The sequence below is a fragment of the Phycodurus eques genome, chromosome 17, assembly GCF_024500275.1.
Source record: "Phycodurus eques isolate BA_2022a chromosome 17, UOR_Pequ_1.1, whole genome shotgun sequence".
NCBI classification, from domain to species: Eukaryota; Metazoa; Chordata; class Actinopteri; order Syngnathiformes; family Syngnathidae; genus Phycodurus; species Phycodurus eques.
Window position 1 is genome coordinate 13,905,287 of NC_084541.1, and position 21,661 is coordinate 13,926,947.

At 41.0% G+C, this 21,661-nt stretch overlaps 1 protein-coding gene across 4 annotated transcripts in view; it reads left to right on the plus strand.

The window, feature by feature from the left end:
* fstl4 (follistatin-like 4) overlaps nucleotides 1-9,346 on the plus strand; it is a 115,715-nt gene extending 106,369 nt beyond the window's left edge. For all 4 annotated transcript variants that reach the window (XM_061703020.1, XM_061703021.1, XM_061703022.1 and 1 more), the window contains 3 exons: nucleotides 1,898-2,005; nucleotides 6,882-6,991; nucleotides 7,105-9,346. In XM_061703020.1, the coding sequence (XP_061559004.1) occupies nucleotides 1,898-2,005; nucleotides 6,882-6,991; nucleotides 7,105-7,798 (912 nt within the window). In that variant the 3' untranslated portion in view covers nucleotides 7,799-9,346. The remainder of the gene's footprint in view (nucleotides 1-1,897; nucleotides 2,006-6,881; nucleotides 6,992-7,104) is intronic.
* The last annotated feature ends 12,315 nt before the right edge of the window (nucleotides 9,347-21,661 follow it).

The following is a 21,661-nucleotide window of genomic DNA, read 5'->3' on the forward strand; positions in this document are numbered from 1 at the left end:
ACAAGTTCTTAATGTTATTTTTAAAGGTTTTGCAAATGTACTTAAAATAAAAATATTAATTAAAGTTCAGTTATCAGGTTCCAGATGTGGAAATGTACTGTACATATGCAAATATAATATTTGACTGTTTTATTTTTAATGAATTTTCCAAAGTGGGTCCCCCCCCCCCCCCCCCCCCCACACACATTTACATTGTGATATTTTGTGTTGAATTTTGAGCCGAAAAATTGATTTAATCCATTTTGCAATACAAAACAACTGCCAACCATGAAAATGCATCAGTCATATTAAAAAAATGTTTTGAAAGTATGAAAAATGAAAGTTATGGAACGAGTGAGTTCTGTAACATTTGAGTGTTTTATTTTACTGCGATCGGCCGGCACCCAGTTCCGGGTGGACCCCGCCTCCTGCCCGATCATAGCTGGGATTGGCTCCAGCACTCCCGCGACCCTTGTGAGGATAATCGGTAAAGAAAATGGATGGACGGATGGACGTTTTATTTTAAGAAATGCACAAAAAAACGTCGATTGACTTTTTGTCACATTGTCATCATGTGGTATTTTGTGTCGAACTTTGAGGCAAAAAGTGGATTTAATCCATTTTCGCTGGTGGGTGTCAGCAACTCGCTGTGCAGCCACGCAGAAGCAGGTTAATGGATTGTGTTATTCCTGCTTGCTGACCCTTCTTGTCTCCTCTCTCGTCTGCCTTTTTACTGTAATTCATTCTCCATCCTCCTTCCCCCCCTAGTCTATATCGGCTCTATCCATCACCGTCCCGACCAGCTGAGCACGTTTAGCACGTCCGTGTTGGCATGATGGGACATCTGCTGCCCACTAAAATCAATTCTTTCCAAATGTCAGGCAAAATGTTAGATGGACGCTAGTGGCTCATCCGGTCAACACCTTACTGAAAGGCCTGGCTGAGTTTTTCTTGACCTTTGTTTAACTGCTCAACCAAAACATATAAATCGTTAAGTACTCAGAGAGAGAGAGAGAGAGAGAGAGAGAGAGAGAGAGCGAGAGCGAGAGAAAGAGAGGGAAAGAGAGAGGGAGTGCGAGAGAGAGAAAGAGCAGACCTCCCCCAAGCTTACCGTCGACAGTAAATCAGCCTTTCCCAAACTTTTGAAGCCATTTGTTGTTATTATTTTTATGAAGGAAAATGTAAAATAATATATATTTATGAAAATGATAACTAACATTTAATCAAATCTGAGATTTGGCATAGATACACGCTGTTGCTAACCATCTTGTTAAATGAGATTTGATGTGTTTACATCCCGTCCCAGCTGCTAACCTTGCATATGTCGCAAATTAGTCCGAAATAAGTATTTCGTTTATTCATCGCTCATCATTATGTTGGTATGTCATAACCTAATTCTGAAATTCTGTCATTTACATTGCTGCCAAATGTGCAATTTGGATCGGATTTGGATTCAATTTGGTTTGGCATTTAAATTCTTCAGAGCCCTATATGTAGTTAATTTTGCTGAATTCACCAATTTGTTGATTGATCATTTTCATCATCACGTTGTTATGTTACGACCTTATTCTAAAATTATGTTGTTTGTATCACTGCCAAATGTTCAATGTGGATCAGATCCGGAGTAAACTCGGTACAGCTTTTGACCCTGCATACAGTCAACATTTAGCTCAATTACAGTAGTACAGCCTTATTCTCAAATTAGCTTATGTTTACATTGCTACCAAATGTGCAGTCCAGATCAGATCCAGATAAAATTTTGCAACAACCTTGGAATAATGTCTACCCATCATAAAAGGTTAATGTCTCAAAAACGGCCGATGTGGTAGTTCGCCGATGAAATCCTCCTTGGTAGCAGTCCTAAAATCGCCAAATCAGTATTAAAACCAGTCCATCCTTTGTGGTCTTTGTTCCCCAGGCAGTAGCCACAGATCCGTTTCCAGTGAAGATGCTCTACGACAAGTCACATGACCAAGTGTGGGTGCTAACGTGGGGCGACATGGACCGCACGCACCCAACGTTGCAGGTAGGCCCCGCTTTTGGGGAAAATCAGCCTCCAGAAGCCATTTTACTTAAGGAATGGGACATTTTAGGAGAAATGTTTCATGAGTCGACCCACAAAAAAGTCTCAAAGTGCCTAGCCTGGAAAGACACAGGAAATCTGCCATTTTGGTTTGTCGCAAACATTTTATAAAATGTAATTTTTTTTAAATTTAGCTCTCTAAGACAGTTTCAGTGATCAGCGTGAAATTTGGTAGGCTAGTCTATAACTAAAAGACCAATAACAAAAGTCTCAAAAAGCCATGCCCCAAAAACAGAAGAAGCCAACCATTTTGATTGGAAGTGGCAATTTTAGGGTAATTTTGGCCGTTCAAAAAACCCATAAAAAAATAAAAATAAAACCTCAGCAAACTCCGAGTGAGAGATTTTGTACAATTGCTACCAAATTTGAGCCACATATAGAGAGACGGGTGACTCTAAATTGTGAGAAATGTTAGTTTTCGGCATTGCACTGAAGCAGCAAACTTTGCTGACTCGCCAATAAAACAAAAATGTTTTGAAAATGCAGCCCCTGATGCCAGTATACCTTAGCAGCAAAAAAAAAAATCGGTAAACCTAAAAAAAAAAGAAACCTAAATCATGAGTAAGGCCACAAAAAAGTCTCAAGAACCCATGCATCAAAACACACAGGAAGTCTGCTGTTTTGCTTTTCAGCAGCCATTTTAGACTCATTTTGGGCTCACTTCTAGGGGTCCTACAAAGACAAACTTCTTCTGGAGATTTTGTCTGATCGCTGCCTAATTTGAACCTCGTACACTAAATTGATGGGTGACAACGAAACTCTACAGATGACTGCAGGTGTGGTGCAAATCCTTCGAGGATATGCGGGAACTGAGCCAAGGGGGACACCGTTGTTATACATGTAATTGCCACAAACATGTTGACGGTTGCGCAAAGGAGGCAAAGATGCAATTATAACTACAGCGAGGTGTCGTGTTTACTGCCGTCTGCATGGTTACAACGCATCGTTAAGGTGGGATACTCTTCCCCCCCCATATGACTCTTTAGAGGAGCTTCGCCGCTTTTTGCATTCAGAGCAACACGTTAAAGCTACTGTCACTTTTTCACTTCGTCGTCAGTCATCTTATAAGACATGAGGCCTGGTACACACGGAAGGATTTTTCAAATCTTGTGAGATTTTTTTTTTATCTGCTGCAGACCCCACACCTGAAGACAAATAAATCAATAAATCTGGCATTTACTTAACAGTTTTGTGTGTGGTGTGCTCCAATAATCTCAACATAGAACAGCGCACACATAAAGCTTCTGTCGGATTCTGACCGCTGATCTCGGAACAAGTTCCCCGAGCCGTAAATCTCACGTGATCACACCAAACTGAAAAAGAAGAAACACGTACGGGGTTTGCGCCGATGTTTGCCGAGTGTTTCCGAAGGTTGCTGAAGGCGGGACCGTTGTAAAATGCCGACGTCGTCTCAAAAGGTCTCGCTTTGGAAAATACTTATTGCCGTCTGGCGGTGTTCTAATAACATAGGGAACGGATATTTGAATACACGCGGTAGCAACACGTGGACAGACAATATAACAATACTCACAGGCATACTGTATATTCTTTGTCCTCTCTACTAAAACACTCACACACACCAGAAGCCGCCACAATGCATTAACCATGATGTAAAAATTCTTCACATTGTCAAACTATGGTATTACTATATGTTTTTATAAATGACACGATTATATAGTGCTATGTTACGCAAAAACGCATGAAAAACGTTTTTGTTTTTTGGGGGGCGGCTAGAACAGATTAATGACATTTCCATTCGCTTCAGTGGGGAAAGATGATTGTGTAGTGTAATTCAAATTGAACTGTTTATGTAAAAAGTTGCATTAGATCGTGTTGAAACAAATGCAGAGGTCAAAAATGCCATTTTTGGTGATTTTCAAAAGAACATTTTTGGTCACTTTTAGACACTGTGTGTAGGCTAATTCAAGGAATAAAGATTACAATTGTGACATTTTTTAAAAATAAATATACTCTAGCAAATTATACTTATCCGTGACCTTGAACCGGATGAGTAGTACAGAAAATGAGTGGATAGAAATGTCACATCACACTGCATAATTACATATTTTAATGGTTTACTTACGCACAGTTGTTGTTTAGAACTCAGAGCTTACGGTCTCAAATGAGGCGTAGAACAATTTTTTTTTTTTTTTTAATGACAAAACAATTCCTTTCCGTGTAATTAAAGTAAATCCGAGAGTAGCTTTGCATAACAATCACGCATCTGTCTTTTTGGAACATTTGAAACATCTTCTACTGGAGGACTGTTGAAATAAAACAGAGGATTTCCACCTGCTTTGGATGTTTTGATGGAAAAAAGAGACACTAGTTAGTCCGTTGCATTTGCAGCTTTGTTTTAATGTAATACAGAGATGTCACATCAACTCAACTTTATTTAATCGTCTACCTCTTGAATGCTGTTTTAAAAAGATATATATATATATATCTGCTTTTCATCTGGTTTTTGGTCGTTCTGGTGTTTTGATAGAAATTGAGAGATGCTAACAACCGAGTGAAGAGCAGCTAGCGAGTCGGTCACATTTTCACCATCAACTTCTGGAGTGCTGTTTTCTTTTTTATAGCTGACAATTCGAAAGGTTTTCATCTGTCTTTTGACGTTAAAGAAACACGCTAGCGAGTAAAGAGCAGCTAGCGAGTCAGCTGCATTTTAACCATCAACTTTTGCCGTGCTGTATTTTTGAAGCGGACAATTCTGTAGAGTATTTCCATTTGTTGTGATGTTTTGAGCAAGTGAAGAGACGTTAGTGAGTCAGTCGCATTTTAACTTCTGGTGCGCATTTAAAAAAAAAATGAAAATACAGATGATTTTCATTAGTTTGCGATTGTTTTCATCTGTTTTTGATAGTTCGGATGTTGTACTGGAAAAGAGAGATGTTAGCGAGTGAGTGAAGAGCACCTCGCGAGTCAGTCACATTTTAGCCATCAACTTCTGGAGTAGTTTTTTTTTTTTTTTTTTTTAATTGACAATTCTGAACAAGATTTTCATCTGTGAGAGTGAGTCATATTTTAATTATCCTCCTCTGGACCTTTATTTTTCAAACCTGACAATTTTGATGAGGATTTTCATCTGCATTTTAAAAGAAAGACGCTAGAGAGCGAGTCAGTCACATTTGAACCAACAACTTAATTATTGATGTTGTAAAAGCGATTAGAGATGATTTCCGTCGTCTGTTTTTAAGCCTCTGTTGTGTTGAGGTAATTGAGAGATGTGAGTGAGTGAGTGAGTGAGTGAGTGAGTGAAAAGCAGCAAGCGAGTCAGATGAAAGCCCAGGATGAAGTCGCAAACAAAGAGAAGCGAGTGGAATGAAGCTTAGCGCACCTCCGTCGCATGATAATACGCGCCGAAACCGCATTAACTCCCAGCATTGTGTTCCGTCACCTGTTTTTTTTTTTTTTTTTTATGCTTGGTCGTCTCGAGTGCTGCTGAGATGTTATTGAAAATAAAAAGACAGGTAAGAGCGGAGGTGTTTGTTGTATTTTGATTATTTATCAGTTCTTTGCGGGTTTTTCAGGAGCGAGCGCAGCCAGAATGGAGGCCCCCTGCTGGGCTATGGCGAGATGCCGCAGTGTGTTTGATGCCTTGTTGTTGTAAAAAAATAATGAAATTTAAAAAAGGAAGAATAAAAAGCTCTGTCTCTAAATATAGCAGTGACAGGATGATCCAAAATCAAAACAATAAATTTTACAGTGGAAGTAGCAAAAACAAAACAACAACTGAAAACTAGGGTATTACTTCTCAAATACAGAATGGGTCAGATGTTCATTATGGCCAAGTCATTTATTTGTACACATTTGTAAAAGATAGTCATACTTAATATTATATATCTAACATGTTTTTCCAACTAATAAATAACAAATCTTCAAATAGTGGCTTTCACGTCATTAAACACTATGTACAAAAAGACCTCTGCCCTAATAAATCCATTATGGTTATCTAGTTTTATTTGTGAAAATGAACTAACTAGGTATCTAAAAAAACTATTATTTTTTTCAACCGTTTTTTCAATTTTCGATTAACACCCCCCCCCCAATAAATATCTGGATGCCTAGTACTATGTGCAGTTGAGTAGATAAAGACCCTTGGATAATATATAAGGATAAATAGGATATTATATCAAGGACAAAGATGTTGCATCAGGTACTTCCTTGCTGTACTTCAATAAACAGTCTTTAAAAAAGTGATGACTTTGCAGCAGGTAAAGTGAAAGACGTCTCTTTTTTTCTGCACCACGTTCCGAGACAAGCATCTCGAAATGAAACGCGTTATCGGGTGAAAACGAGGCAGGGTCGCATCTCATACGGCGGCGGCGGAGACCTTTACGATGTTTATCGCCGCCAAGATGGACGAGGACGTCGCCTTGGGGCGCCACGTCCTTATCTCGCAGGCAGGAAGTGGTGACGTGGACGTGTGTGAAAATACATCGGGAAAAAAAATCTGGGACAAAAGAAGTGTGGATAATTAAACCCTTCATTCGTCATTACAGGTGTATGAATGGTCCAAAAAAAAATATTATCACGGAAATGACAGTCCTGTACTTTTTTCTCATATAAATGCTGCCTCTTAGTTTGCCTTGACGTGAATATTTCAACATTGTTTTTAACATTAGCGTTTTGATTCAATGAAGTCAGCAAGGTAAGGCCAGCCAATACAGTAATAAAAACAAAAATTGTAATTAAAAAAAATATATATATATAATTTAATTATATTATTATTATTTATTTCTTAACATACAGTGCATTTTATAAGTGCAAAGGCACATATTTTTCCAACAGTACTTTTTTCCCGGTTTCCGTCCAGGTAATTCCTCAAGCCAGCGTGGGTGAAGTCCATCACGCCGTCCGCACCTCCTTCCAGCGTGTCAGCGACTTCTTCATCCCGCCAACCAACCTCATCATCACTCACGTGAGGTAAAAGCCCAAGCCCCTCCACACAAATGAGAACGCTAATGACACGTATTAATCACCGCCAACCATTCGTGAGGCAGGCCATTAACCTTCCGTCGTGAACTTTGTCCGCCGAGGTTCGCCTTTGTCTTCCTCCAAGACGAGCCGGCGCTGCACAAGGTGGACCTGGAGACCTTCCGGCGCGTCAAGACCATCAGCCTGAAGGACTACAGCTGCGTGCCAGCCAGCATGGCCTACACGCATCTGAGCGGCGTCTACTTCGTCCAGTGCCGGGGCGGAAAAGCCCAGCTCCTGGTGGACGCGGTGACCGATGCGGTGGTGGGCCCCAACCGCGACGTCACCGGCCGGGCTTTTGTGTCGCCGGACAGCCGCTTCATCGTGACGCCCGGCGGTGGGGGCGGCGGCGCTCGGCTGACGGTGCAAACGGTCTCCTTCCAGGGGGAGATGCGCATCCGACAGGAAGTCAAGGACCCCGTCGCCGCCTCGGACCTGGTCTTCCAGCCCTCCTTCGTCACGGCCAACAAATACGTGGCGGTGGCCGCCTCGGACTCTTCTGCAGACTTGCTCTTCGCCGACCTGTCCTCGGGACACACCGAGGTCCTCCGGGGCCTCAAGGACCCGCTGGGCCCTCGGAGCTGGCCCTGGGGGGCGCCTTATCGGGTGGTGGTCTCCAGCGGCCCGTTTGGACAGTACCTCTTGACGCCGTCGGCCGAGTCCCTCTTCGTCCTGAACGGCAAGCAAAGAACGCCGCACTGCGAGGTGTCGGACGTCACGAGGGGCAATACCGTGGTCTGGGTTGGCGAGGTATGAGTAAAAAAAAATAAAAAATAAAAACAAGAGTATCAGTAGGACTTAACTAAAAATGAACGGCCCGGACGCTGGTATTTAATAACAGAACAAGGAGGATTCAATGTGTTGGGTTTTCAATGTGTTTAAAAAAAATAATTGTTGTGATAGTCTCGCTGGGAGAAAGTGTCAATGGTGTTCAATGCGACACAATTGTCCACGATTGCACTTCCCTTCCGTGTTATCACAGCAAGTTAGGTACCTGACCAGGGGTTACCACACGACGAACTATGCACAATGCTCACTTTTTTAGAGTAAAAAAAAGCTTTCCGATTTTTTTTTTTCCCCCCCCGTGTGTGTTGATCGTCTTCACCAGTGCTAACCACAAGCTGTTCTTCAGTCAATGTCCGCATTTAGTGTCTGTGAGTCTTTAGACGCTGTATTATCCCACGCCGCCTCACCTTTCATATACTGTCACCCGATTCTGTTTTCAGAAACGATGTTAGCAACTCTCCTGTTTACGTCACAGCTGCAGACCTCTGAAATTCTACTAAAGGCTGTGAGCATTTGAATGCACTTTTACTATGACATCTAGCTAGAAAAGTAGCAAATCAACGTGGAATACAAATGATTCAAATCAAAAGCGATCCTTTATGTATCCCATACATAAATCAAGTTAAAAAAAAAAAGTCGTTTAGGGGTTGAACCTTTTAGTTGACGAGTCGACTTTACCACAGTGACGTTTAACATTTGAAGCCGACTCATCGCAAAGCACGTGTTTTTGGCGTCTCGTCTCCCAATCGGCCAATTTACAGAGGACTTTCAACGCGCCCGTAAGCTGCCATCGCGAGACTAAAACGCACTGACGCAGAAAATATCCGTTCAACAAGGCGACAGTGTTCATCCGTCAGCGCGGGTCAGAGAGTACAAAAATAAGCTCGTTGTGGAAAAGCGGAGCTAGCTTTGGCTATTACGCTCGCCGCTCGTCCTAAAAAATTTATTGTGGTACCTCGGGACCGTCGGCGAGGAGCGAGGGCAGCGGGGTGAAGTGAGACTACATCATGGTCACCAAAATGTTGTAATAATGCACAGACAACAACTGTGTGCTAACGAGAACTTTAGCCATTATAGGTCTAACAATATCGCTTACTTGATCGCACGCTTTACGATTTGCTAAAAAGACAAACTTTTCGACAAATACTCACAGCCTCACGTTTTTTGAATTTGAGCAACTTATCAGCAAGACGTTGTCCAAAAAGAAGTCGTGCTTATTACCGACAAATTCTCAACAATGTGTAAACGGCAAAGTGTGTCCGGACTGAATCTTGAGTTGTGGCTCTCGTGGTTGATTTAGGCTGCTAAGCTTAGTCTGAGGGTTCACTCTTGGCAGCTAGAGGTAGCGTATATATATCTCTTGATCTACGAATTCAATTCTGCGTATGGAGTAGAGACAGCTGTGAGACATGCATGCCATCGAAATCAGTTGTCCGCCATATACCTCTCTCTCAGTGACCTTCATAGTCGTTTGACAGTTAGTCATGTTAAAAAAAAAAAAAAGAAAAAAATGAAAAAGTGTCACGTTTGTTTTTATCTCGTATGTGTCGCCACCGAGCTAGCTAGCCTAATTGTCTCAAATGTCCGAACGCGAAAGATTATGTTACCTCCCCACGGTTGTTGTAGATAACATGTTTAGGACACATGACAAAAGTGACTGTACAGGGTTTTTTTTTTTTTTTTTTGTATGCATTTTGTGTGTTCTCTGGTTGACCAGGACAATTGTTTTTTGTAAGAAAATTGTCAAATAAAACACATTTAAAAAAAAAAAAAAAAAAAAAAAGAAAAAAGAAACCTAAATCAACGACTCACTCCATTCATACCAAAGCCAACTTAAAATTCCAAACAAGCTCTGTTGCTCGCAGGTCCTTGTTTGTTTGTTTGTTTTTTTTTTAAAGTTGTGAACTTTGCTTCAGCTTCAACTCCCGGGGATAGAAAGTTGCATTAGACGAGATGACACGAAGGTGTTTCCACAGGCGGCTGGCAAGTAAGCGGCGTGTCATCACGTCACACAAGCGCACACACAGCAACACAACAATAAAATATGCCCTCTCGACTATACCAAACCTTTTCACACATTTTACAATTCACTTCACTTTTTTCTCCATCATCTGGCATCCTGTACGATTTAAAATGAATCATGGCGCAGGGTTCTTGTTTTCCAAAGCATACCACACCATGTGTCAAACATGCATGCATCCACTCAAGATCAACAGGGTTGTAGTTTTCAATAGCATACTACACCAAGTGTCAAATACCGATTCAGCTATTGTTTTCCAAAGCATACCACATCATGTCAAGCTTCTAGCCCATTATCAATTCAAGATCAATAGGGGTCTAGTTTTGCAAAGAATACCACATTATGTGCGAAGCACCGACTGCATCCATCCATCTACTCAATATTCGTAGGGTTTTAGTGCGTCAAACATCTCTTCATCCATCTTTTTTAAATCAATAGTTGTTTTTTTTCCCAAAGCATCATGTCAAATATTCAACGACACCATATATGAATATGTTCCATCTCGCCAGCAATGTTGTCAAGAATGAGATTCTTGTTTACCGAAGCATACCACACACCATGTGTCGAAGCGACTTTCCATTCCTGAACATGAGAAAAAAATAGTTGCTAGCAAACAAGTCAACATATCTGAAGAGGGACAACGTAGTGCAATTTGAGTAGCTGCGATTGTATCTGTCAAAAATTGGAATAAAAATCACCTCGTTGAAGTGTTGAACATTGTGGGTGCAGAAGTGCATCCATTCCAGGTGAACAATCATCACCTCCGCCATCCCACTTTTAATGGGATGTAACGATGTTTCCACCTTTTGTTGACACGTGTGGCTAATTGACCTCGTAGCCATTAGCGGCGCGACACCTCAGCCGCTGACTCGCTTTTTTGCAGGTGAACGGCAGCTGTCACCAACAGCTAACACGCTAAGCCTCGTTATCGCTCGTCACCGCCGATTAATTAGCGGCGCGTTGATGAGGCGCTTCCAGCGTTTGCTGTTCGCAGGGTCGCACTGTTAGCTTTAAACAAAAATGAGGTCAGGTGGATCAACTTGCTGTTAATTGTAATTTAATCCAAGAAAAGAAACAACTCAGAAGATGACGGAGAAGTATCAAGAAAATTAGAAAACAAAGAAAGAATACAAATATATATACATATGACAATAATAAAAGATGTCGATGAGTAAAATAGGAATAGCGGTGGAACAGTAGTAGTAGAAGGATAGTAGAAGTCAAACAATAATAGTACAAGAAGAATATTAGAAGTAAAACAAAAATAGAAGACAAATAATACTGGAAGAATATATAAGTCTCAGAAGACCAGGAGAAAACAAAGAATAATAGCAGAATATTAGTAACAACGGTATAAAAAGAAGATGAAAACAGAACAGTAGAATAGAAGAAATAGAGTAGACAAAGAATAGCAAAAGTCTCCAGAAAAGTAGAGGAAGACGAGAAGTTGAAGAGTAACAAGACAAAAATAATAGATGAAAATGGAAATATAGATGCATTGAAGAAGGTGGAGGAAAAAAAGTCAAGACAAGAAAAGAGTAGAATGGTACAAGACAAACTAGAAGTCTAAAAAGAATAGTATAAAACAGAATTCTATTCTAATTCTAATTCTAACGTCTTAACGTCAAAGTTGAGCATCAGTCAAAAGCTTTACGCTATCGTGTCGATGTCACTGTCACCTAATTATCTAAATGAGTGAAGCCGCAGCGGCAGTGGGCAAGGGCACTTCCGTCATTGCTTCAGCGAGTTGCATATGAAATCAATTTCCGAAACCACGTGGATCCGCTACCGGACGGCAAACTTTTTCAACTCCTCAAAACAGGTTTGTTTAGTTTGGCAAAACTTCCCCGAGTTTGTGTTCGTTTCTTCTCCCCCGTCGCACCAACGCACCCTGCGCCGCTAATCCTCATTAGATTACGCCGACGAACACCTGCCACCGCGACGAAGTGTTTGTCGCGGCTGTCGTCCGTCTGCAGGTGTCGAGCGGAAGCGGAGGACGGGAGGCGAGAGCAGAAAATGGGGAAAATGAGGAGAGCGTAAGGCATCCCCGCGGAACGGCTGCTTGTTTTATTTCAGCGTCAACGTCTTGATCTTGATTAGTCAAAAAGGAGGAGGAGGAGAAGAAGAAGAAGAGGAGGAAGAAGACGTTGCGGTTTTCTCTCTGCAATGCAACACTGGTAGAAATAAAGCTTCAAGCAGCTGATTCTTGAACTATAAAGGGCAGAGGTGGGTGGAGTAGCCACAAATTGTATTCGAGTAAGAGTACTGTTACTTTGAGGAATGAGGTATTTAGTGACACACACACACACACACACACACACACTATTGAAGCACCAAGTACTCAAGTGAGTAACTTCTGATTCATTTTTTTGAACCAAAGCATGATGGTCAACTAGACAAAAAGATAAAATGGGAATGTGCAAATTGAAATATGGCCCAGGAATATCACTTGAACTGAAACAGTAACACAAGTAATCGTCATAACATAACAAATGACGGCAAACAGCCGTTGTTTTCTCGACTATTTCAACAGGTTTGGAGAAAAATGTGTCACTTGGCTTTGTGCGCGGTCATGAGACTGTCCGGCTACGTTTGGATTGGTCAAATGGAGTCGTTCTGTTGGATTTGTAAAACAGAGTCATGTGACAGCACATTTCTGAGCCGCCTCCCCTCACTGGGGTCGCGGGCGTGCTGGAGCCTATCCCAGCTATCAATCGGGCAGGAGGCGGGGTACACCCTGAACTGGTCGCCAGCCAATCGCAGGGCGCATACAAACAAACAACCGTTCGCACTCACATTCGCACCTACGGGAAATTTAGAGTTGTCAATCTGCATGTTTTTGGGATGTGGGAGGAAACCGGAGTACCCGGAGAAAACCCACGCAGGCACGGCGAGAACATGGTTTCAATTTTAAAAAAAAAAAGCTAAATTAGGGTTTCGAGCCTTGTCTCGCTTTGCCAGCGTTCCCACTTCAGTTCCGGCAACATTGCACACGCTGCGTGGGTACAAAGCAGCAACCTGGGGGGAAAAAGATGGAAAAATCCTGTCATTTTCCAATTATTGCCTCCCCATTACAGGAGGCAAACTTTTCGGGCCCAAAGTTTCGATGACAAAAAACCCACATTCATAACTCGTCCTAAATGAATCCGACATTGAAAAGCAGGATTTTAGCGAAAAGCCGGATTACATTCAAACTCTTTTCTTCCTTTTCTTCTATTTGGAGAAGTCCTCCCGACGGCATTGACATTTAGATAGAAATATATAAGCGCTTAAACGCCTATTAATAATGGCCCCGCGGTTCTCTTTGGCGCTCGGGTAGTCGCAATTTGACAGATTTAAAAAAAAAAAACAAACACAACAATCATTGCATAATTGCACATCTTTTTCACTGACTACATTATTTAGCGGTTCTCTTCTGCGCTCGAGCAGTCGCAACTAACTAACCGAACTAACTTCTCAAAGGCAGGAAACTTGGCAAGATTGTAGGTCGTGTTAAAACCTCGTTAAATAGCAAAAGTGTGTTTTTTTAAGAGTTCTCTTCAGTGCTCTCATAGTAGAAACTCTCAATAGGTCCTAAAAATACAAAGTTCTCAAAGGCACGAAAGATTGCATCATCTCAGGTCATTTTGAATGCGGTGTACTTCGTTAATTAGCAATGAAATGAGCGTGCTTGTTTGGAAAACTAAGTTCTCAAAGGCAGGAATCATTACAGGATTGCAGGTCATTTTCATATCTAATTAATGAGCAAAAGTGTGTTATTAAGGGGCTCGAGTAGTCGCAACAACAGATCTTTTTTGTTTATTAAACAAACGTTCTTACAGGCAGGAGTCATTGCACGATTGCGGGTTGTTTTGACTGCGGTGTACTTCATGGGTTACTTCAAGTGTGTTACTTGAGCGTTCTCTTCGGGGGTCGAGTAGTCACAACTCGAGAAAGGTCTTCACATTTTTCTTCACAATTTTCTCAATTCTCAAAGGCAGGAATCATTGCGGGATTGCAAATCATTTTCACGCCTCGTTAATTTGCAAGTGCGTTATTCAAGTGTTCTGTTCTGTGCTCGAGTCGTCGCAATTCTCGAGAGATCCTCAAACCTACGACCATTGACCTGCATCTGAGAAGTAACCCTATGCATTTATAATTCTTAAAAAAAAAAAAAAAAAAAAGTTTCAAAATACAACAAAATGATATGAAAGGAAAAACACAGCAGAGTGGCGGGGAGTACTACATCATCATCCTCCTCCTCCTCCTCAGCTTTTCTTCTTCTGCGAGACACTTGTGAAAATGTTGAAAGTGTGGCCAGCAGGCCTTCAGAGGGAAGCAAAAAGCATAATTCAACAGAGAGAGAGAGAGAGAGAGAGAGAGAGAGAGAGAGAGACTTCTACAGGCTGAATTTCAAAAAGCTCTGAAATGAAAGGCGGCCGTGATGGACGGAGGGCAGGACAACAACCAACAAGTCAAGGCCGACGAGTACGGTGGAGGTTTGCTGGCATTCGGGAGCACATTTCTGCTCCGGAATGCCTTCCAGATTCAAGACACCGCACGCTACATGTAGCAAAGCGGCCCCAGAGCGTACTGAACTCTCTGACACTGGGCATCGCATTTCTTTGGTCCGGAATGGCTTGATAGTCTTGAGATTTGATTGTACCCTCCACAGATTAGAGAGACTCCGTGCCAGATGTAGCAAAGCAGCCCCAGAGCATACAAAGCTTTCTGACACTCGGCAGAAAACAACTCCTAATGCGCTAGCAAATCATAAAGGTTTATAGCCGTTTAACAGGCTTTTATGGACTATATAGTCGATTGTGAGGTTGCTGATGTTCCTGGTTGTCTTCTGTTTACTGGCTAGGGAAGCAAAACTTTTTTATTTTATTTTTTTGGTACATTTTACTGTACCTGGAGAATTACTATGCTGGCTGCCAATAGTGTAACCTCCAAAGACCAAAAGTGTTGCAGCGCAGCTCAAGTCAAACACAAATCATCTCAATGAAAATCTAAAACTTTTGGCCTTTTTGGTTTACTTTCTTCATTTTTGTAATGTTACCAAAAAAAAAAAAGTGAGGGCAAAGTACTGTGTATAGTAAGATGCTAACATATATATTTAAAAATAATAATAATAATAATAATAATAATAAATGAAATTAACACATTTGTTAAAATGCCGGATTTTATATTTTAGCCAATTTTAAACAGCTATTTTTTGGTAAATGTGAAAAATATTAAATGTCCCATGCCATCAAACTCCTTTTTTTTTTTTTTTTTTTTTTTCTTCAAAACTGAGTCTATTTACCTGGTTGAAATCTATGCGCTTTGACTCAACTCAGCTGAACGGCAACATGGCATTTACCATTATTATAACTGTATAAAGACAAGAGTGTAATAGGTTTTAATGAGGAGTTATTTATTTATTTATGCACTTATGCCCTTAAAGTTTGAAGGGCAACACATAAATCTATTCTTACACAAATGTCTTTAGAGTTATTGATCAAATGACATGAAAATGACTCAAATACATAAATAAAGTCAATACATTATGTTATTATACACATTGTGTTATGTATACAGTGATTTTCAATTTCCTTCAGTTAAGACAAAATATTCCCCACTATTCTAATATTTACTTTAACAATTTTGGGTTATGTGTTGTGTTTTACTACAGTATAAACTACAGTATAGCATGTCTAGTGTTCCTTTTTGTTGTAGCATCTTTAGCATGACGCTAGCTGGCTTGATGTTATCTTGGTACCGAGTTACAATGTGAACGATCAATATGAGATCAAATGACTAGCAAAGGGCGCAGAGAAGCAACAATTTAGCTACTAGGTGTTTTTTTCCTCCCTCTATCTTTCTGTGATCTTTGTCTCGACCTTTATCGCGTACACTGATTTGACATTTCCTCTCCAAAGGCCACACGGCGAGATCTTAGATGGACCGCGGCGCTGGTTTGTCTCGGTAACTGGCTGGAAGACGAAGACGAAGATGATGATGAAGAAGAAGAAGAAGAAGAAGAAGAAGAATCGGGGTTTCAAATTAAGTGTTTGAAGGCAAGGTTTGGATTTCAAGTTCGAGTTTCAGGTAGGAGTAGGATTTCAAATGAGGGTTTTAAGACAGGTTTCAAGTTAAGCTTTCAAGACAGTGTTAGGGTATTAATAGCTAAGTAGTCACGTTTTATGTGACAGATATGCAAAACAAACACGATTCCCTCCATTTGCTTTTGCCGCCGCGCTGCGGAGTGTTTGCACTGCCGGATGAGCGTGTGAGCGGGCATCAAGTGGGTCTGGAGTGGAGCGCTGCCGAGTGTAAACACGCAGTCACCGCTGCTCCGCATCCTGCGGGAGATTTCACACCATAACGTAAGCGCTCGAAGCCACTCTTACTTTACTACACTACTATTACTCACAGTGGCGACGATGCTTTAATGTGGGGAAAACCTTTGATAAAACAGTGCATGGATACAAGAATTTGTCGTGTTAAAAGGTAAGGTTTTAAGCCATGGCTAGGTTTTGAGACAAGGTTCGGGTTTCAAGCCTGGGTGAGGTTTTCACTTTAGGGTTTTAAGCAAAGGTCAGAGTTTCAACAAGGGTTAGAGTTTTAAAGTTGGGTTTCAAGTCAAGGTTGTGGTTTCAAACAAGGTTTTGGGTTTCAAATTTGATTTCAAAGCCAGGGTTTTGTTTTCCAATTTGGGTTTAAAGCCAAGGTTAGGGTTTCAAGTAGGGTTTTGGGTTGGGTTTCACATTAGGGTTTTGAGCCAAGTATAGGGTTTGAAGCCAATGGTGGGGTTTTAAGTTTAGGGTTTCAAACTAGGGTTAGGGTTTCACATTAGATTCAAGTATGGGTTAAGCTTTCGCCAAGGAGCAGGCTTTCAAATTAAGGTTTCAAGCCAAGAGGCGGGTTTCTAATTTGGGTTTGAAGCTTGTTTTATATCGTTTCTAACTAGGGGTTAGAATTTTAAAGTAGAGTTTCAAGCCAAGGATAGGGTTTCAAATTAGGGTTTGAAGCCAAGGTTTAGGTTTCAAATTAGAGTCCAAAGCAAAGAATAGGGTTTGAAGCTAGGTATTCAAATTAGGATTTGCGGTTTTAAAGTAGAGCTGGGGTTTCAAGCTTGGGTTGAGGTTACACCAAGGAATAGGGCTTCAAATTAAGGTTTCAAGCCAAGAATAGGGTTTCAAATCTGAAGTTTGAAGTTTGAAGCTAAAGTTAAGGTTTGAGGCTTTTGCATGTGCTCCTGTGACACGACAACCAATCAGAGCTCTGCGGTGGCCAACGTGCCAACCCTTCAAGGCTGAAAAACAACATGGGTGATGATGAGGAGGAGGAGGAAGAGGAGGAGGTGGAGTCGCAGTTTCCCCTTCATCTCTTCCCGCTCTTACACAGCAGGCCCTCCATTTTCCTCCATGTTCCCACCATTACGCGTCCTCCTTTTTCTTCGGAGCTCTCACCGTAATTCCCGCGCTGGTTAAAATCTCCACCTCATTCCGTCCAGCTGCAGGTTGGCAGGCCTTTGATTATTTTTTTTTTCTTTCCCCTCTCTCGTTCCTAGCTGTGCACTCAGGGCGCTTTTCATGTCCGGCCCGCCCCTTCCACTGCCACCACGACACAATGCCACCCATTCATATTACATCAAGAGACAGTGACACCAATTACTTGCCAAAGGCAGATCGAGCAAAGAAAGTAGAAGAAGGCATATGATGATGATGATGATGATGATGATGATGATGATGATGATGATGATGAGAGGGCTTCAAAAATCTTGGCTGCACAAGTTTGGAGCAGCAGGTGGTTGTGGTTCAGCAGGGAGGTCCGTTTGAAAGCACGGGGCCAGTTCACGAACACGTGGACTTAAACTACTTGCGTCATGCATCTTTTTTTGGGGGGTGGGGGCTTGGCGTCTGGCGGTGGGAAACTAAGGGGTGTCAAACACAGCCCTCACTCAGCAGCAACCCATTGGGAAGATAAAAAAAATAAATAAATAGCTCCCCGACACAGGTTTTGCAGTGCAATGGGGTTGACATAGAATGATACACATGCACCTCACAGTTCTGACCCAGGCAACAGTTTGTATGGTCCGCCCGTGGGGTTTCTCCAGGTACTCCGGTTTCATTCCCACATTCCAAAAACACGTTATGTTCATCGAAGACTAAATTGTCATCAGGTGCTTCTCACGCAAAGACAGCCGGCGCACCCGTCCGTGGCCCTAATTAGTATAAGTGTTGTCGAAGACGGATATAAAAATCAAGACCTCAACATAATGGTTTTGAGTTGGTCTGGACTCTTCAAAGTCTTCGACTGTACTTGGTCTCAACATCTTAGACTTGACTTTGTCTCAAGTCCTCCGACTCTTGGTCTTGATTTGGTTTCAAGCCCTCAGTCTTTGTCTGGACTTGGTCTCAATCTCTACCCCTGAACAATTTGGTCTTGATTTGGTCTTAAGCATTCAACGTCTTGGTCTTAATTTGGCCTCAACTCCTCAAAAGTCTTAGATCTTTAGTGGGTCTTGATTTGGTCTCAACCCCCTGAAGTCCTGGTTCTGACTTATTCTTAACCCCTCAAAGTCTTGGTCTCAACATTTCACAGTTTTATTGTTGACCTGGCCTCAATGTCTTGGTCTTAACTTGGTCTCAGCCCTTCAAAAATTTGGTTTTGTCAAACCATCAAAATCTTGTTGTTCACGTAGTCTCGAACCCACAAAGTCTTGGGTCTTAAGTTGGTCTCAAACCTTCGTTTCGGATTTGACTTTGTCTCGACCTCTTATAGCCTTGCTCTTGACTTTGCATTCAGACCTGACCAAACGATCGCACCACGATCGGGGGTAAAAATAACTTTTCGGGTTCAATTCAAACTGATATTAGTGTTAAAGTTACGGTGCAACCCCAATCAATGGTGGGGTGTCTTTTGGTAATGGCCCTTGAAGCGGGTCGCTATCAGACCGCCAAAAGGCTTCCGCCGCGCATCATTTCTAAGACGGCGTTCATTCTTCTTCTCCTGTCAATCCGTGACACTTTCATCTCTCAAAATTTGCTCTCCCCGCTCTTTTCTCGACGTGCCGCTCCATTTCTTCGGCGAGATGACTGTCATCGTTTTCCATTTGGGACAACTCGATGCTCTTCAGGGATCTCGGGGCAACATCCGACCAGGAGATTGGGGGGGGAATAAAAGCGGGAACCAAACAGCCGTGGCATCAATCTGGCGCACGAGCGGCAGTGGAGCCAATTTCCTGCACATTCAGCTCCGATTGGCACAACACAAGTCATTTTTTACATTAGACTTCAACTGACACACACACAATGAATCTTTTAAGCGTGACTCTTTCCTTTGACAGGGTACACGCCAGAGCATTATCAAGAGAGTTCGGTTCGGTGTTAATTTAGCCATTGTTTCCTAAAATGCCTAAATTAAAATGTTTTTTCTTTTTCTTTTTTTTTTATTTTCATAACTCATGTTCGATAATTGGTATGACAAAAATGTAAACAAATGTATTTTTTTCATTATCTAAATAACTGAAATATAGAAGAGGTTGATTGATTTCAAATAAAATAAAAAATATTAATAAAATACGAACGTTTACACATTATATATATATATAAATAATTGGTTAATTGATGATAAATAATTATTACAAAAATACAATTTAGATATGACAATTAGTATACTGTATTATTAAAATGAATTATTTTGTGTTTTTTTTACTTCATCTTTGTTTGAGGTAAATATTTACATTTAAAAAAACAAATTATTCCATTTAAAAATGTTGAAAAATGTATTTATGTACTTTTATTCATTGCGTGTTCATTTATCTTGTAAGAAAATTGGTTGACTTATTTATTGTAAAATAAATGTAAAACATTGTAAAATAATAGATTTTACATATACATGTAACATTTTAATTGAATCATTGGTTAGTCCATTATGATTAAATTAACTTTAAGTTATTACATTTAAAAAAGAGTATTAATATTGTATTATTAAAATTAACTATGTGACATTTTTTACGTAAACATTTATTTTTATTACATAATTGGCTAAGCCATGATAAATAAATAATAAATAAATAACAAACAAATAAACTATATTAAATAAATTATTGTTCATAGATTTTTAAAATGAGAATGAATTAATTTTACTACTAAAATTAACTATTTTACATACATATTTGTATCTATATTTATTCATCTATATATTTAATAATCTATATTTTTTGACTTTTTTAAAAAAACTCAATCTATAAATGACCTGGCCCATCTCTCCTTTTTAAAAATCATATGTGGCCTTCGAGCACAAAAGTTTGCCTCGGCTTGTTATAGACAGATATCCTTAAGTTACATTTCATACAACTTTGAACACTTTAAACCCAACCCTGACATTGAGTTGCAACTGTATTGCTAAAACACGTAACCACAGCCCAATTGCAAATACGTAGCCGCTTACAAGCGGCTTTGATTTTTCCTCTACGTCGCTGAAGCACAAAATGGAGGGCCCCCCATGCTGTTTTGGGTCATGTTTGATTTAACCACGGCCAGGTTTTTGGAAACACTCTCCCAGTCGGCAGACGCAATAGATAAAAATCATAGATCAAACACAAATTGTCTACCCCCTACCGTCGAGCGGGCCTAGAAAACCTAATAACAGGCTATTTAATGGGTCGACTGCGCCATGGCTTTTATGATGTATTGGGCCAATCTTCTGCTCACGCCCCGCAGCGTTTTAGGTTTTTTTGGTTAACCCTTTCCTGCCTTGCTAGGATGCGACGTGAGCATCTCAGCAGCAGGTAGTCTACAACCGGGGAAACGAAGATGGAGGCTAAGTGACAAAAATGGAAGCACGAAGACAAAAGTGCACGATAGCTTTGCATCGGGTATTCCTACGAACGTTACAATATAAGCCTTATCCTAATCTTGACTTGATCTCAACCCTTCAAAGTCTTTGTCTTGATTTGATCTCAACCTCTCAAAGTCTTGGTTATGAGTTGGTCTCGAGCACTCAAAAGTCTCAACCTGCCAAAGTGTTGGTCTTGCCCATGAAAATCTTGGTCTTGACTTGGTCTCAGCGCCTCAACAACTTGGTATTGACTTTGGTTCAAGCACTCAAAGTCTTGGTCTCAACGTCTTTCTTGTATTTGCTGTCATTTGCCAATTGTCTTGTTCTCAATTCACCAAAGTCTTGGTCTTGACTTAATCTCAACCCCTCAAAATCTCTATTCTGACTTGGTCTCGAACCGTCCAAGTTTTAGTATGGACGTTGTTTCAACAACTCAATAGTCTTGGCCTTGAGTCATTCGTAACTCCTAAATCTTGGTCTTGTTCTTATTAGATTATTAGATAGTCTTGTTCTTGACTTGGTCCAAACCCCTCAAAGAAGTTCCGACATGCACTAAAAACAGTCGTAGGGTGGTCTGCAGTAGTTGCAAGGCATTGCGTCATAATGCACCCTTGCTGTTCCTCATGTTTAAAACACCCATCCTCTAACCTAACCTCAAATTAGTAATTGATCACAAAAAGTCATGAGAGGAATTCTTAACAGCACCGTCTTGTCCGTGTGCAAACTTTCTTGAGGATTCATTTGAGAGGTGACGCAAGGACAATCGTACTAGGAAATAACCCAGCATTCAACTTGTACTTTTCTGAAAAAGCGTGGATGCTTGAACAAGGACACAGCGCAAACACAAAAAAAGACAATATTTATCCCGCTCTTGACCTTCGTTGAGGCCTTTGCAGAATGCCATTATTCCGACACACTGATGCGTCTTAGCGTCGGCTTAATTTGATATAGCTAATCCAGCCTGTCAGAGGAATACAGAAGATGAAGCTTATTGGATTCAC